Source organism: Penaeus japonicus, unplaced genomic scaffold (genome assembly GCF_977035675.1).
Source record: "Penaeus japonicus unplaced genomic scaffold, GWHDUDI00000001_assembly GWHDUDI00000012, whole genome shotgun sequence".
Lineage (NCBI taxonomy): Eukaryota > Metazoa > Arthropoda > Malacostraca > Decapoda > Penaeidae > Penaeus > Penaeus japonicus.
In genome coordinates, this window is record NW_028234414.1 from 39114264 (window position 1) to 39131763 (window position 17500).

The window sequence follows — 17500 nt, forward strand, 5'->3', positions numbered from 1 at the left end:
AAGATCTTTATGAGCATGTGATTATTCTGAGGTGATTCAGTACAAAAGTGTCTTGTGTGAACGTGTAAGTCTTTTACTCAGTGTTTCCCATTTCAAACCCATGAGTACTATTTCAAAAAATTCCACTCCCTAAAATTAATTATACTTTTATATCTCTGCCTGTTCTCTCAAATCTTTTATCACATTACCTGTTTCAACAATAATTACTTCATATATTTGTACTGAACTCTTCCTCATTCCCATGCTTCCCTCAGATACATTTCTTTTTGTAAATCAATATCCTTTTGTCTCCTGCTAAGGAATATTTCGATTACAGACTTCCTTTCTCAATGGTCTGTATTACCCAATGTTTGCTGTCTCATAACTCTTCCAAACCATTGAAACTTAACCCAATGGCACCTGGAAGTAATCAGTGCAAATTAAATATCAAGGTCATCCACATAAGATGAAAACTACAAGTGCAGAGGCTACTGTTTTCTCCCTAGTCTTAGATTCTGAACAAGCTGATTATTGTTTTTCAATATATGCATCAAAGAACTAGAGTGCTGGCTGACTCTAGAAGGCTTTAGCTCAAGAACCAGCACTGTTAACACTATAGAATTCCACATCTATATAATGCTACACAACGAGCAACCTTTGCTGTCATGGCATGGATAAGTGCCATCCAGAATTTAGCCCCACCCTTGCCATGCCACGTACGTATGCAATCCGTTGTCATTGTGTTAACAAGACATCAACCGCCAAATCAGTCTTAGAGGAATCTCTGACCCTTCTTTCCCTTCCAAAAGTCCTAGCTTGCCTGAATAAACCAAATCCATCTCACCTTTTAAATGTTCAAAGGAAATTTCATTCCTTAAATCTATCCAAACCCAATATATATTCAACAGCACAAAGCCTTACATCTGGATATATATCTCATCATTCTTGCTATATTCATTTCATGATATACATAGTATACCACATAAATCTCTCATGTAGCAAACTTCATGAGCCAGTTGCTGATACTGGTTCTCATATAATATATAGCATCACACCTTGTTTTCTTTATGAAAGATCACATCATACATTGACTAAGTCAGAAAATATCATATCACACAATACTCCCTCCAAAAAAAGGTTGCACAGTACCATCATCAGCTCACCTCGTGAGAAATGCACTGCACAATCCATCTCAATCACATTTTTTTTCTTTCCTTTTACAAAGATTATACTGAAGTCTCTGCTCTATTATATAATACATACAATGGATAAATCATTAAGCTACAACCATCAAAACTCTAAAATTATGAAATAACAATAAACACTGCAATCACTACTGTAAGTGTAACATTACTGAATGAACTTAGAGAAACCACATCTAAATTCAACTACCTGCTTTTCAAACAATTAATCATGGCAAAGGAGAAACATCAAATTTCAACTGAAGGTTGTAAAACTATCTTCTGACGGCATCTATCTTCTCATCTACTGGAAATTGTTATCTTGTGAGGATAGGTATCTATTGATCGTAATCATTTTGAGGAGTCATTTGAAATAAGCTGCCCTTTGTTTTACTGATTTAAGTTATAATTTTCCTCTGATCTTGTCAAAACAGTTATAAAGCTTCTGAATAACATATACATAACTGTAAAATTCAGTGTAAAAGTTTCAACTACACTATTTGGAAGTTATGTATTTTTTCCTCACTCTTGTATGGTTATTCAGTATTTACTAGAATACTAAACTAAAAGAACCTATGAATGTGTTGTTTCACTTTATCAAAGATTACTATTTTGAGGTATCATTTGCATTTGTGTAAAATAGAAGTAGCTTCTATGTACTCCTTAAGAACCGGTGTAGTAGGTAACATAGAAAAAAATTATACACAAGCAATCCTTGCTACAAAAACAAAACAACTATTTTCATGTTTCCAATAATACACATTAACCATTACAAAAAGTTCCCCTTTGGATGAAATTCATCTCTCTGATCTCGTCTTCAATATTGCTATAATCTCACAATAAATACCCTTGAGTAGCATTGATTATTAATTTGCTAAACTGCAACTGACCTGTAGCTAAGTTTTAATTTCTTCACCATGTTGTTATTTTACAATGGTCTCAAAGCTACCAGCACACTCCACCCCCGGAAAAGTACCTACAGCCATGGGCATCATTTCTTCATCAGAACCTGGTCACAGGAACCCTTGGCCACGGGTAAACCATCAGTGCCACCTCTTCCAAGTCCCTCACAAAGAGGCGGGACCACAGCTGCATCAGAGGGTCAGGGGTCAATGTATATGTATATGTATATGTATATGTATATGTATATGTATATGTATATGTAAATGTAAATGTATATGTATATGTATATGTATATGTATATGTATATGTATATGTATATGTAAATGTAAATGTATATGTATATGTATATGTATATGTAAATGTATACGTATATGTATATGTAAATGTATATGTATATGTATATGTATATGTATATGTATATGTATATGTATATGTATATGTATGTGTATATGTATATATATATGTATATGTATATGTATATGTATATGTATATGTATATGTATATGTATATGTATATGTATATGTATATGTATATGTATATGTATATGTATATGTATATGTATATGTATATGTATATGTATATGTATATGTATATGTATATGTATATGTATATGTATATGTATATGTATATGTATATGTATATGTATATGTATATGTATATGTATATGTATATGTATATGTATATGTATATGTATATGTATATGTATATGTATATGTATATGTATATGTATATGTATATGTATATGTATATGTATATGTATATGTATATGTATATGTATATGTATATGTATATGTATATGTATATGTATATGTATATGTATATGTATATGTATATGTATATGTATATGTATATGTATATGTATATGTATATGTATATGTATATGTATATGTATATGTATATGTATATGTATATGTATATGTATATGTATATGTATATGTATATGTATATGTATATGTATATGTATATGTATATGTATATGTATATGTATATGTATATGTATATGTATATGTATATGTATATGTATATGTATATGTATATGTATATGTATATGTATATGTATATGTATATGTATATGTATATGTATATGTATATGTATATGTATATGTATATGTATATGTATATGTATATGTATATGTATATGTATATGTATATGTATATGTATATGTATATGTATATGTATATGTATATGTATATGTATATGTATATGTATATGTATATGTATATGTATATGTATATGTATATGTATATGTATATGTATATGTATATGTATATGTATATGTATATGTATATGTATATGTATATGTATATGTATATGTATATGTATATGTATATGTATATGTATATGTATATGTATATGTATATGTATATGTATATGTATATGTATATGTATATGTATATGTATATGTATATGTATATGTATATGTATATGTATATGTATATGTATATGTATATGTATATGTATATGTATATGTATATGTATATGTATATGTATATGTATATGTATATGTATATGTATATGTATATGTATATGTATATGTATATGTATATGTATATGTATATGTATATGTATATGTATATGTATATGTATATGTATATGTATATGTATATGTATATGTATATGTATATGTATATGTATATGTATATGTATATGTATATGTATATGTATATGTATATGTATATGTATATGTATATGTATATGTATATGTATATGTATATGTATATGTATATGTATATGTATATGTATATGTATATGTATATGTATATGTATATGTATATGTATATGTATATGTATATGTATATGTATATGTATATGTATATGTATATGTATATGTATATGTATATGTATATGTATATGTATATGTATATGTATATGTATATGTATATGTATATGTATATGTATATGTATATGTATATGTATATGTATATGTATATGTATATGTATATGTATATGTATATGTATATGTATATGTATATGTATATGTATATGTATATGTATATGTATATGTATATGTATATGTATATGTATATGTATATGTATATGTATATGTATATGTATATGTATATGTATATGTATATGTATATGTATATGTATATGTATATGTATATGTATATGTATATGTATATGTATATGTATATGTATATGTATATGTATATGTATATGTATATGTATATGTATATGTATATGTATATGTATATGTATATGTATATGTATATGTATATGTATATGTATATGTATATGTATATGTATATGTATATGTATATGTATATGTATATGTATATGTATATGTATATGTATATGTATATGTATATGTATATGTATATGTATATGTATATGTATATGTATATGTATATGTATATGTATATGTATATGTATATGTATATGTATATGTATATGTATATGTATATGTATATGTATATGTATATGTATATGTATATGTATATGTATATGTATATGTATATGTATATGTATATGTATATGTATATGTATATGTATATGTATATGTATATGTATATGTATATGTATATGTATATGTATATGTATATGTATATGTATATGTATATGTATATGTATATGTATATGTATATGTATATGTATATGTATATGTATATGTATATGTATATGTATATGTATATGTATATGTATATGTATATGTATATGTATATGTATATGTATATGTATATGTATATGTATATGTATATGTATATGTATATGTATATGTATATGTATATGTATATGTATATGTATATGTATATGTATATGTATATGTATATGTATATGTATATGTATATGTATATGTATATGTATATGTATATGTATATGTATATGTATATGTATATGTATATGTATATGTATATGTATATGTATATGTATATGTATATGTATATGTATATGTATATGTATATGTATATGTATATGTATATGTATATGTATATGTATATGTATATGTATATGTATATGTATATGTATATGTATATGTATATGTATATGTATATGTATATGTATATGTATATGTATATGTATATGTATATGTATATGTATATGTATATGTATATGTATATGTATATGTATATGTATATGTATATGTATATGTATATGTATATGTATATGTATATGTATATGTATATGTATATGTATATGTATATGTATATGTATATGTATATGTATATGTATATGTATATGTATATGTATATGTATATGTATATGTATATGTATATGTATATGTATATGTATATGTATATGTATATGTATATGTATATGTATATGTATATGTATATGTATATGTATATGTATATGTATATGTATATGTATATGTATATGTATATGTATATGTATATGTATATGTATATGTATATGTATATGTATATGTATATGTATATGTATATGTATATGTATATGTATATGTATATGTATATGTATATGTATATGTATATGTATATGTATATGTATATGTATATGTATATGTATATGTATATGTATATGTATATGTATATGTATATGTATATGTATATGTATATGTATATGTATATGTATATGTATATGTATATGTATATGTATATGTATATGTATATGTATATGTATATGTATATGTATATGTATATGTATATGTATATGTATATGTATATGTATATGTATATGTATATGTATATGTATATGTATATGTATATGTATATGTATATGTATATGTATATGTATATGTATATGTATATGTATATGTATATGTATATGTATATGTATATGTATATGTATATGTATATGTATATGTATATGTATATGTATATGTATATGTATATGTATATGTATATGTATATGTATATGTATATGTATATGTATATGTATATGTATATGTATATGTATATGTATATGTATATGTATATGTATATGTATATGTATATGTATATGTATATGTATATGTATATGTATATGTATATGTATATGTATATGTATATGTATATGTATATGTATATGTATATGTATATGTATATGTATATGTATATGTATATGTATATGTATATGTATATGTATATGTATATGTATATGTATATGTATATGTATATGTATATGTATATGTATATGTATATGTATATGTATATGTATATGTATATGTATATGTATATGTATATGTATATGTATATGTATATGTATATGTATATGTATATGTATATGTATATGTATATGTATATGTATATGTATATGTATATGTATATGTATATGTATATGTATATGTATATGTATATGTATATGTATATGTATATGTATATGTATATGTATATGTATATGTATATGTATATGTATATGTATATGTATATGTATATGTATATGTATATGTATATGTATATGTATATGTATATGTATATGTATATGTATATGTATATGTATATGTATATGTATATGTATATGTATATGTATATGTATATGTATATGTATATGTATATGTATATGTATATGTATATGTATATGTATATGTATATGTATATGTATATGTATATGTATATGTATATGTATATGTATATGTATATGTATATGTATATGTATATGTATATGTATATGTATATGTATATGTATATGTATATGTATATGTATATGTATATGTATATGTATATGTATATGTATATGTATATGTATATGTATATGTATATGTATATGTATATGTATATGTATATGTATATGTATATGTATATGTATATGTATATGTATATGTATATGTATATGTATATGTATATGTATATGTATATGTATATGTATATGTATATGTATATGTATATGTATATGTATATGTATATGTATATGTATATGTATATGTATATGTATATGTATATGTATATGTATATGTATATGTATATGTATATGTATATGTATATGTATATGTATATGTATATGTATATGTATATGTATATGTATATGTATATGTATATGTATATGTATATGTATATGTATATGTATATGTATATGTATATGTATATGTATATGTATATGTATATGTATATGTATATGTATATGTATATGTATATGTATATGTATATGTATATGTATATGTATATGTATATGTATATGTATATGTATATGTATATGTATATGTATATGTATATGTATATGTATATGTATATGTATATGTATATGTATATGTATATGTATATGTATATGTATATGTATATGTATATGTATATGTATATGTATATGTATATGTATATGTATATGTATATGTATATGTATATGTATATGTATATGTATATGTATATGTATATGTATATGTATATGTATATGTATATGTATATGTATATGTATATGTATATGTATATGTATATGTATATGTATATGTATATGTATATGTATATGTATATGTATATGTATATGTATATGTATATGTATATGTATATGTATATGTATATGTATATGTATATGTATATGTATATGTATATGTATATGTATATGTATATGTATATGTATATGTATATGTATATGTATATGTATATGTATATGTATATGTATATGTATATGTATATGTATATGTATATGTATATGTATATGTATATGTATATGTATATGTATATGTATATGTATATGTATATGTATATGTATATGTATATGTATATGTATATGTATATGTATATGTATATGTATATGTATATGTATATGTATATGTATATGTATATGTATATGTATATGTATATGTATATGTATATGTATATGTATATGTATATGTATATGTATATGTATATGTATATGTATATGTATATGTATATGTATATGTATATGTATATGTATATGTATATGTATATGTATATGTATATGTATATGTATATGTATATGTATATGTATATGTATATGTATATGTATATGTATATGTATATGTATATGTATATGTATATGTATATGTATATGTATATGTATATGTATATGTATATGTATATGTATATGTATATGTATATGTATATGTATATGTATATGTATATGTATATGTATATGTATATGTATATGTATATGTATATGTATATGTATATGTATATGTATATGTATATGTATATGTATATGTATATGTATATGTATATGTATATGTATATGTATATGTATATGTATATGTATATGTATATGTATATGTATATGTATATGTATATGTATATGTATATGTATATGTATATGTATATGTATATGTATATGTATATGTATATGTATATGTATATGTATATGTATATGTATATGTATATGTATATGTATATGTATATGTATATGTATATGTATATGTATATGTATATGTATATGTATATGTATATGTATATGTATATGTATATGTATATGTATATGTATATGTATATGTATATGTATATGTATATGTATATGTATATGTATATGTATATGTATATGTATATGTATATGTATATGTATATGTATATGTATATGTATATGTATATGTATATGTATATGTATATGTATATGTATATGTATATGTATATGTATATGTATATGTATATGTATATGTATATGTATATGTATATGTATATGTATATGTATATGTATATGTATATGTATATGTATATGTATATGTATATGTATATGTATATGTATATGTATATGTATATGTATATGTATATGTATATGTATATGTATATGTATATGTATATGTATATGTATATGTATATGTATATGTATATGTATATGTATATGTATATGTATATGTATATGTATATGTATATGTATATGTATATGTATATGTATATGTATATGTATATGTATATGTATATGTATATGTATATGTATATGTATATGTATATGTATATGTATATGTATATGTATATGTATATGTATATGTATATGTATATGTATATGTATATGTATATGTATATGTATATGTATATGTATATGTATATGTATATGTATATGTATATGTATATGTATATGTATATGTATATGTATATGTATATACATATGTATATGTATATGTATATCCATATGTATTTGTATATCTGTATGCATTGCATATGCATAGATTGATGGATATATAGATATGTATGTAAAGTGTATATATGGCATACATACATGTTTATACTGTTTACCATATGATTAATAGAAATATAATTGTGTGCGTGCGTGCGTGCGTGCGTGCGTGCGTGCGTGTGTGTGTGTGTGTGTGTGTGTGTGTGTGTGTGTGTGTGTGTGTGTGTGTGTGTGTGTGTGTGTGTGCGTGTGTGCGTGTGTGCACATTGTCAGTTTGAAATACTGTAAATTTACTCATTCAATTTTTCGATAATACACAATGAAAAAAAACAAAAAAAAACAAGGACAATTACCATCGAATCTGCATAGAGAGATGAACTGGTCCAATACACGTATGAAAACAGCTTCCTCTACACCAGTGCGTAAGAATTCAGATACAACGGCCCGCAGTACATTCTTCTCCATCATGCTGCAGCTCCTATAATTGAATTATAAACATTAAAATAAACATATGAAACAAGACAATGCAATTTTCTTATGATAAGGACTAAACAAAATAATAACAAAAACACCACTGATGATGATCATAAAGAAAATGATGACAATTATGATGATAGTGATGTCAACCATGATCATCATTAGTAGTAGTAATGGTAGTGGCCACTAGTGATTTAGTTACTATTCCTAGCTCTTTTTCCCTACGTACCTAATGGCCGTTATCTTGGGTGAGGTGAACATCTCCTTCAGTGCCTGATCAACATGCAACATGCCAACAAGCGCATTTCTTTTCACTGGAGACTTCATGGGAGACTTCACTGGACTAGGTGGCATGGTCTTAGTCTCCGCAATTTCCGTAGCTCTCCGACAAATATCTAAGGCTCGTCTTGCATCGCCTGACACAGCAGCCACTTTGCGGGCAACAAGCTGGATAGCATCAGGATCAAAAGCGTCTATGCCCAACAGCCGAGATAATACAATTTCCTGTATGGGGGGAAAAAAAAGTGCCATGGAGCATTAATATAGAAGGGTATTGAGTTTGTGGCCATATGGAACACCCATCAAAAAACATATAAATTGATACCTAATGTAAATATTATGTAATGCTTCTTCAATGCATCCTTACCTGTAACTGCTTATGAGTGTATGGCTGGAATGTCATACGGGTAAGACCAAGCCTAGAGGCCACACGATTGATCATGATACGCTCTGGAAGATCCATGGTATTTGCAATTGCTACAACAATTAACTTGCTCCCTGGACGGCATGGCCAATCAAATAAGTTGTACATCACATCCTGGTAAAAAAAAAAAAAAAACATATACATATATATTTAAATACTGATTTTCTTGATAAACTGTACCACATTAGATAAAGTGGCCATAAAAAAATGCAGTTACATCTTTAGCACCCATAAAAAAGTTTATTTAGCAACTCAGCTTGCACCAATGAGCTGTGAACTCTTACAGACAGAGGAATTAATAATCTCTCTCCTCTGTTCAGTATAGAAAGAGCTGACAGTATAAAAAAGACTTAGAACTGGCTGTCTCGACCAGCATCATCAAAGATCTGAAGAAGGCACTAAAGAAGTTTTGGGTCACCATGAATGTCTCCTACTTTCTTAACCATCAAATCAATTCTGAATCAACTTCAGATGGTATTGCTATAAAGGCAACATGGCCAATGACTATATCTAAGGAAACGCCTACATTAAAGTGAAGTTTGCATACTTTATTCTCCTCCAATCATCAATGTAAATATTATTGGGGGGTGGAGCATTATTTGCCATACACTAAAGAAGTACTATTATCAGTATCAAAGTTAATATGAATTGCAAAAGAATTACCAAAACATTTTTAATTACTGTATGAAAAAAAAAGTTTATTCCTACCTGTTTTCGTGTCCACAACAAATCCAGCTCGTCTACCAATAAGAGTGTAGGCTCTCTTCGTGGAGCAGGAGTTGAAAATCTTTTCTCTAAGAGAGAAGAAGCATGGTCTGCTGTTACCTTGTTGCCTGTGAGACCTTTCCAAACCTGTAAAAACAAAATATCAATACTAATGCGCCATGCAGAGTAAATAATAATTTCTTGAAGCTAAAATAATTAAAACTTTTCTTTACATTGTCTAGTCTTACTGGCTTCAATTGTTCAAGCAAGTGCACATGTTAAATCATAATGCCAGTTAACTATAAAAAAGAAATTAAGACCTCTTAAGAGATCAAATCATTCACTAATATAAAATTCCTTTTCAGAAAGAATGTTCACCATCTCTCTTATGTCCTTGCACATTTAAAAACAAAAATTCTTGTGGAAGTAACCTTATTCACACATCAGAATGATCTATAATCTATAAGACAATATACAAGAATGTTAAAATCTCTGTTATAAACCTATATAAGTTAACCCATTGCATACGGGTGTCATGACATACATGCCGTAGGAGCTTTGGCCTGACGACGGGCGTCATGACGTACATGACGTTCGGGGATTTTGGATCACTGTGCTATTTTATTTTGCTATGAAAAGGAATGAGTAATGATGGTTACTGCAGTCATAATTACTATAATTACCGTAATATCGTGCAAGCTTAACGTCCAAAACCTAGATGGCACCACTTTTTCCTAGCACCAGCAGGTGAGAGAGCCTTGAATGGCACCCATCCACGGTCTCTAGCAAGCACTGTCTCTATAGAGCGATGGCACACACTAAGTTGATGAACCCTTGCTCTAAAGTACCGCCAATGAAGGATGTGCAGGCAGAACGAGAAGAGGAAGGTGACTCAATCCATACCCAGTGTCTAAAATGTGCTCCTGTGCCAATATGGATGCCTTTCACTGTGGCACTCACAGTCACAAGCACAGGTTTCATTCCTCTTCCCTACCTCTTCTTGTTATCTTTATTGTAGGTGGTTATATGTTTCGTATTCGTTCATGACAGCACAAAAATACGAAAAAATAAAGTTACCTTTTGTCCTCCCATGAAACAGTAATACTTCTATCACATTGAGTATAAAGAAAATAATGAGCTAATATGGATAACATACTACAATTTTAGTCAACTGCAGCACTGATGGAGCCTGTCATATAGCACATATAAGTCTCTAAACTCAATAAAACACACAAAAAAATAAAACACAAAAACTGCTCTAGTTTTACAATGAATGACTGAAAGAGATTGGGATGCTTCAAATTATATTGCTTCAAGCGGTCTCTCTCTAAAATAAAACCTATCCTGGAGGCTGGGCAAGCAAATTTATCTTCGTCTGCAATGGGTTAAAAAAAAAAAAAAAAAAAAAAACATGATCAGTTGCAATAGAAAAATAACTTACCTGAACCCAGAGTTGGTGAGGTTCTGTCAGTCGCATTGCATTCACCTCCAGATATGTGAAACCAGGTAAATCACCCCCTTGACTACACTCCTGCAACAACCGCACCACTTCCCTAACTGTGGCTGTCTTGCCTGTTCCTGGTACACCACTAATATACCTGCAAAAAACGGACAAGATGATGAAGCCCACTGAACATACCATTAACAAAATAAATGAAGCAATTACATGGTACATAACAGATATATTTGTAGCCTGTAAGATGAAGATAGTCTATGCAATGTCATAAAGTAAAATACAACAATGTCACTACTTACATGCATCCTCCAGTGCCATCAAACAGCTTTCCTTCAACAAAGGAGTATATTTCTTGGAACTCATTTTCCCGGCAAGGAAGAGAATCTGGTACTGCTGAAACATGAAGATTCTCTCGTGCCTTCTCAAGAGGTGTCTGGGGATGCTTTACAGGTCCTTGGCGAGAAGGCATACCAGGTGTTGCAGACTGGCGGCGTGATGGCTTGAGTGTCTTGGATGGAGTCTCAGTCTTGGTTTGTTTCTTTGGTCTGCAATCAAAGAAAAATAATTGTTGAACCACACTGATAGCAACAATGTGTTTAAAAGATAAATAAATGAAGTTAATGCAATCTAACATAAAGGGAAAGACACTTGTTAGCTATGATCAGTTATACCACAGTATAGTCAATTCATCCTAACCTTAAAAACCTAAACTAAGATAATGGAAGATTTGCAAGTAAAGTATATCACTAATGTAGGGTTCTTCCTAAGTTACTCATTATTGATATTATTACTACAAGTGTTCCTCACCTGCCACGCTTCTTTACAACTGGCACAAAATCTTCATGTTCATCCTCGTCATGTTCCTTAAGCTCTCTGCGAGACTCAAATCTTTCACCACATTCACGACATTCAAACCTCTTCTTCGTCGTACTCTTGGATCTGGGTTGTATAAGCTTCTTCTTTGGTGTCTTAAGTTCGCTGGGAAATGGTAGACCATCATCGCTGTCAAAATCTATAACACTTTTTGGCTTTTGGCTTGCTCTAGCTGTTTGTTTGACTGTGGTCTTTGAGACTGGGGGCTTTGGAACATCGTCTTCACTATCAAGAGCTACAGGTTCACTCTCCCCCTCGCTGTCACTGCCGAGCAAGTCTGTTATTTCCGTATCTTTCAGAGCACGGACTTTTCCCACTTGCTTTATGCTGTCGATTTTTTCCTTGGGAGACATGAGGGTTATTGGAGACAAACAACTCCCCCCCTTCTCAGGAGATTTGATATCAGGGCTCTTCTTGTTCTTGTGGATTGCTTTGAACTCTGGAGACATGGGTGTGATATTCCCCTCCTTATCAATATTACCATCATTTAGCTTCCTATAGCAGACAATCTTTAACTTCCGACCAGATCCCGTTTGCCTTTCAACACGAGTCATGTTATCGTTGCTGATAACCCGAGACAGCCTCTCATCCTTGGGTGTGTAGGAAGCACTAGAACTTGACTCTGGTCGTAATCTTTTGTTCTCCACCCTGAAGTCTGAATCTGAAGCTTGTCTTTTAAGTGATTTAGTTACATTATTGTTTTCTAAAAGACTTGGTTTCAGTTGAACTCTTTTCAATTTTATGCTTAAGTTGTTCCTTAGCAGTTCAAACTTTGCACTTTCTCCTGTTAGGATATAAATTGTTTTGACAAGAATTAGAAAACTACAATAACTTATTAAAAATTGCAGATGCATAGAGTTTATCCTATGTTAATATTTACATCAAGAAGACAAAGTATTTGGTAATCAGAATATCAAAATTACGACACTGCATAATAATAGAGCACTTCGTAGTCAACTGTTATACTGTATTAATCATCTCAACACTTTTCGCACTTCCTTACAATTGTATAAAAATTCACACACAATCCTTCCTCACTTACCCTGCAAACTAATTTCTGGGGAGACATCTCGAGACGTGGCCTTCCTCTCACTCTTTGGGGTTCTCAGAGCGTTCTCTTTCCCCCGTCTCTTCTGAGGCGTGACATGCTCAGTAGGTGTTGTACTCGGTGTGTTGCTATTAAGGTTGGTTAAATCATTTGCTAATGAGCGACGAGCTGTATGTCTGAAAACACAAAGTGAATAGAGGGTTTAGCAGTGATAAGCTAACAAAGGAACGGTGCAATTTCTATAAAATGAACATTCAGAATATCAATTAAAACCCCTTATGATAGCCTTGTATAGCAAAAAGAAATGGCAAAGCACAAACCCTTAAGATAGCAATGCAAAGTAAAAAAAGAGATGACAAAGCATCAAGCCCTATCCAAGCTGGATGACGTTCTATTATCCCGAGAAGACTTCTAACCTACCCAAATTATTCAAGCTTTTATAATGAAAGCAATCCATTCATTATACCTATACACTGCTAATTTGCTACTTCTTGATTTGATCCTCCAAAAGATTATACCAAAAGGTTATATTATATCCGAGTATTTTGCCCATTCAACTTCCTGATAAAATAATCCTAATATTAAGAACTTCATCAGAGAATAAAAGATACATTTCTTCAACAGAGTAACAAAGTGGATGATGTCAGAGCTTGCATCATTTGTTATGGGAAGACTATGGTGCAGTTCTTATAACCATAATTCCTTTAAGTCTTACCTATTAACTGTAGGCTGTGATGATCCTGGCTCTTCGAGAGGATATAAACGGGGATTCTTCCCACCAAAACTGAACCGACATACAAAGAAAGGTCCTGGACATTTTGAAGGCTTTTCAACGGACTCTGGATCAACATCAGCGGCAACTTCTTCAACCTGTTTAATGATTAATCAAAGATACTTAGAAGATCACAAATATAATCGTCATGCGACACAAGCATTTTGGCTGACAATTTTCTATCTTCTTCTTTTCTTTCTAGATTTGTTTTGTTTTAATACACATTAGAACTTACATTTATATTCTAAGGATACACCTTTTCATCATATATCTATATCTATGGCACCATATATCTATATCTATGGCACAATATATCTATATCTATGGCACCATATATCTATATCTATGGCACCATATATCTATATCTATGGCACCATATATCTATATCTATGGCACCATATATCTATATCTATGGCACTATATATCTATATCTATGGCACTATAGAGCAATCACTTACATGACACATATGCAATATACTCTCTGCATCAACATCTGTTTCAAAAGCACGATCCTCTCTTACAACCTCAATGCTGGTGTCAACAGCTGGGACTCCTGTGGTAAATATAACCGGAAAACAATTATACAACTTTGAAATCATCTTCAACAATTTTTTGGCAATCAAGATAATCACAAAAATTAATAGGACAACAATAACAAAGATGAAAGGCAAAGAGTTACTCATCCAAAAAGTGGTAAGCAGCATTATATCATTGCTATATGAGCATACCTTCTGGAATTGTTCTCAATTTTGATTTGTTGATGTCTGTCACTCTTGAGTACCATTTTACTATGACTCTCCTGTTGTCCCATTTTGCCCCTGCAAAAAATTAGAAAAAAAATAGATAAAACATTACACTTGCTACATTATAAAGAAACAAACTAAATATCCCAAATATAGTTCATCTAATTTATCACATGAATAAGGTGTATCTATATTATATTAAGAATAGAATACAATCAACATAAAACTTGAGATTGTAACACCAGCCGGACATGCTGCAATTCATATGAAGCACACGACTGATACATTACAGCATTCTCATTTAGAATATAACAAAAATAATAGCAAATGACAACAATACCAATAAAGATAGCAATATTAAACAAAGTTACAACCATAATAATAACAATGAAACAGAGCTAATTGCTATTTCTAGATTCACCCATAACTTGCTTACCACTGTCATAGCATCGAACAACTCTGGCAATATCACAGCCTTCAGGAGAATCTGGGTCAAACGAATCCGCATTACGCACAAAAACGTAGTCTCCTTCATATACTGTCAGTTTACCCAACTGGAATCCTCTGGAAAAGAACAAATCTCTTGTAATTTCTTTACTGTATGTCAAGATTGAGCCTGCTTTTACCCTAATGATTTTTTTTTTCAACTCTTTTTTTTCCCTTGTCATTTTTCTCTGTTCCTAATAAAGTTCCCTAAATATCAACCTACTTGGCTTGAAATCGTGTAATACAGACCAAATGAAAACAAAAAGCATCTCTTGGTATTTTAGAAAAAATACTTTAGCATTCTTTATGGTTATCTGATCACCTTTAACAAAAGGTCCACCATAACAAATCTTATGTGGATGCATTTATACTCAGTGTCCATGCATGATGAAAACCAGTGTGGTGAAGTTATGACCTATTATAAAAAAAATGGCTCCAATACTTAGGAGGGACAAGCGCACCTGGGAACTGTGATGTAAAGTAATCAAAATATAATATAAACACAAGGTTAAGATATCATACTTTGATTATACATGAATTTTTGACATGATATTTACTTAATATAAATGGACATCTATAAATATGGTGCTTTAAGATGGATAGAAATGGCTTGATATTAAATAGGAAGGTTCAAATCATATCAACTGACCCACCAAAAGTAGAAGATGAGGAGATATGTATAGATATCCTGCTAGACACAATTATCATATAATGACATATGGTGCATCACAGTATATTGCAGACTTAACACAATAGTACCGACTTATAAGGAAGAATGGCAGTCTTAAGATCACACCAACAGAATCTAAATTTATGTGAACGATATTTGTACCTAGATTAAAGAGCTGAATTTCATTTTGTCTCCTCTATGTAGTCTTTCTATAATCTTTTGTCATTCGACCTGTGGTTTTCATAACAGGACTTACTCATAATCAGTGTTCTATCCAAAGCCACTTGAAACTTACATTAATTTGTAATATAAATCATATAATCTCAAGTCCAGCCCAATAGTGGCCCAGGGCCGATTGATCACTGTGGCTCTGACAAAGGCCAACAAACCTACGTCATATACATTCTGGCAAGACAGAGCTATGACTGTTCCTTATACATTGATAAATCACTAGGGAAGTCTTCATTTTCTATCAATCAGTAGTTTGGTAGCCTCTATTGGAGTGCTAATAGATACAGAAGCTACATGTAAGCCAGTAGTAGACATGTCATAGACAATATGTCAGTAATATA

The 17500-nt window shown here is 28.8% G+C and overlaps 1 protein-coding gene across 1 annotated transcript in view; it reads right to left on the bottom strand.

Annotated features, from left to right (window-relative positions):
• Positions 1-2151: 2151 nt before the first annotated feature.
• The window catches only part of Orc1 (origin recognition complex subunit 1), a 15846-nt gene continuing 497 nt past the window's right edge, over positions 2152-17500 (bottom strand). The window contains exons 2-14 of the mRNA XM_086542168.1: positions 16209-16336; positions 15758-15847; positions 15488-15582; positions 14973-15127; positions 14252-14433; positions 13144-13993; positions 12636-12881; positions 12322-12478; positions 10884-11027; positions 10119-10289; positions 9702-9976; positions 9343-9473; positions 2152-2249 (exon numbers count right to left, since the gene is read on the bottom strand). Coding sequence (XP_086398294.1) covers positions 2152-2249; positions 9343-9473; positions 9702-9976; positions 10119-10289; positions 10884-11027; positions 12322-12478; positions 12636-12881; positions 13144-13993; positions 14252-14433; positions 14973-15127; positions 15488-15582; positions 15758-15847; positions 16209-16336 — 2722 coding nt within the window. The remainder of the gene's footprint in view (positions 2250-9342; positions 9474-9701; positions 9977-10118; positions 10290-10883; positions 11028-12321; positions 12479-12635; positions 12882-13143; positions 13994-14251; positions 14434-14972; positions 15128-15487; positions 15583-15757; positions 15848-16208; positions 16337-17500) is intronic.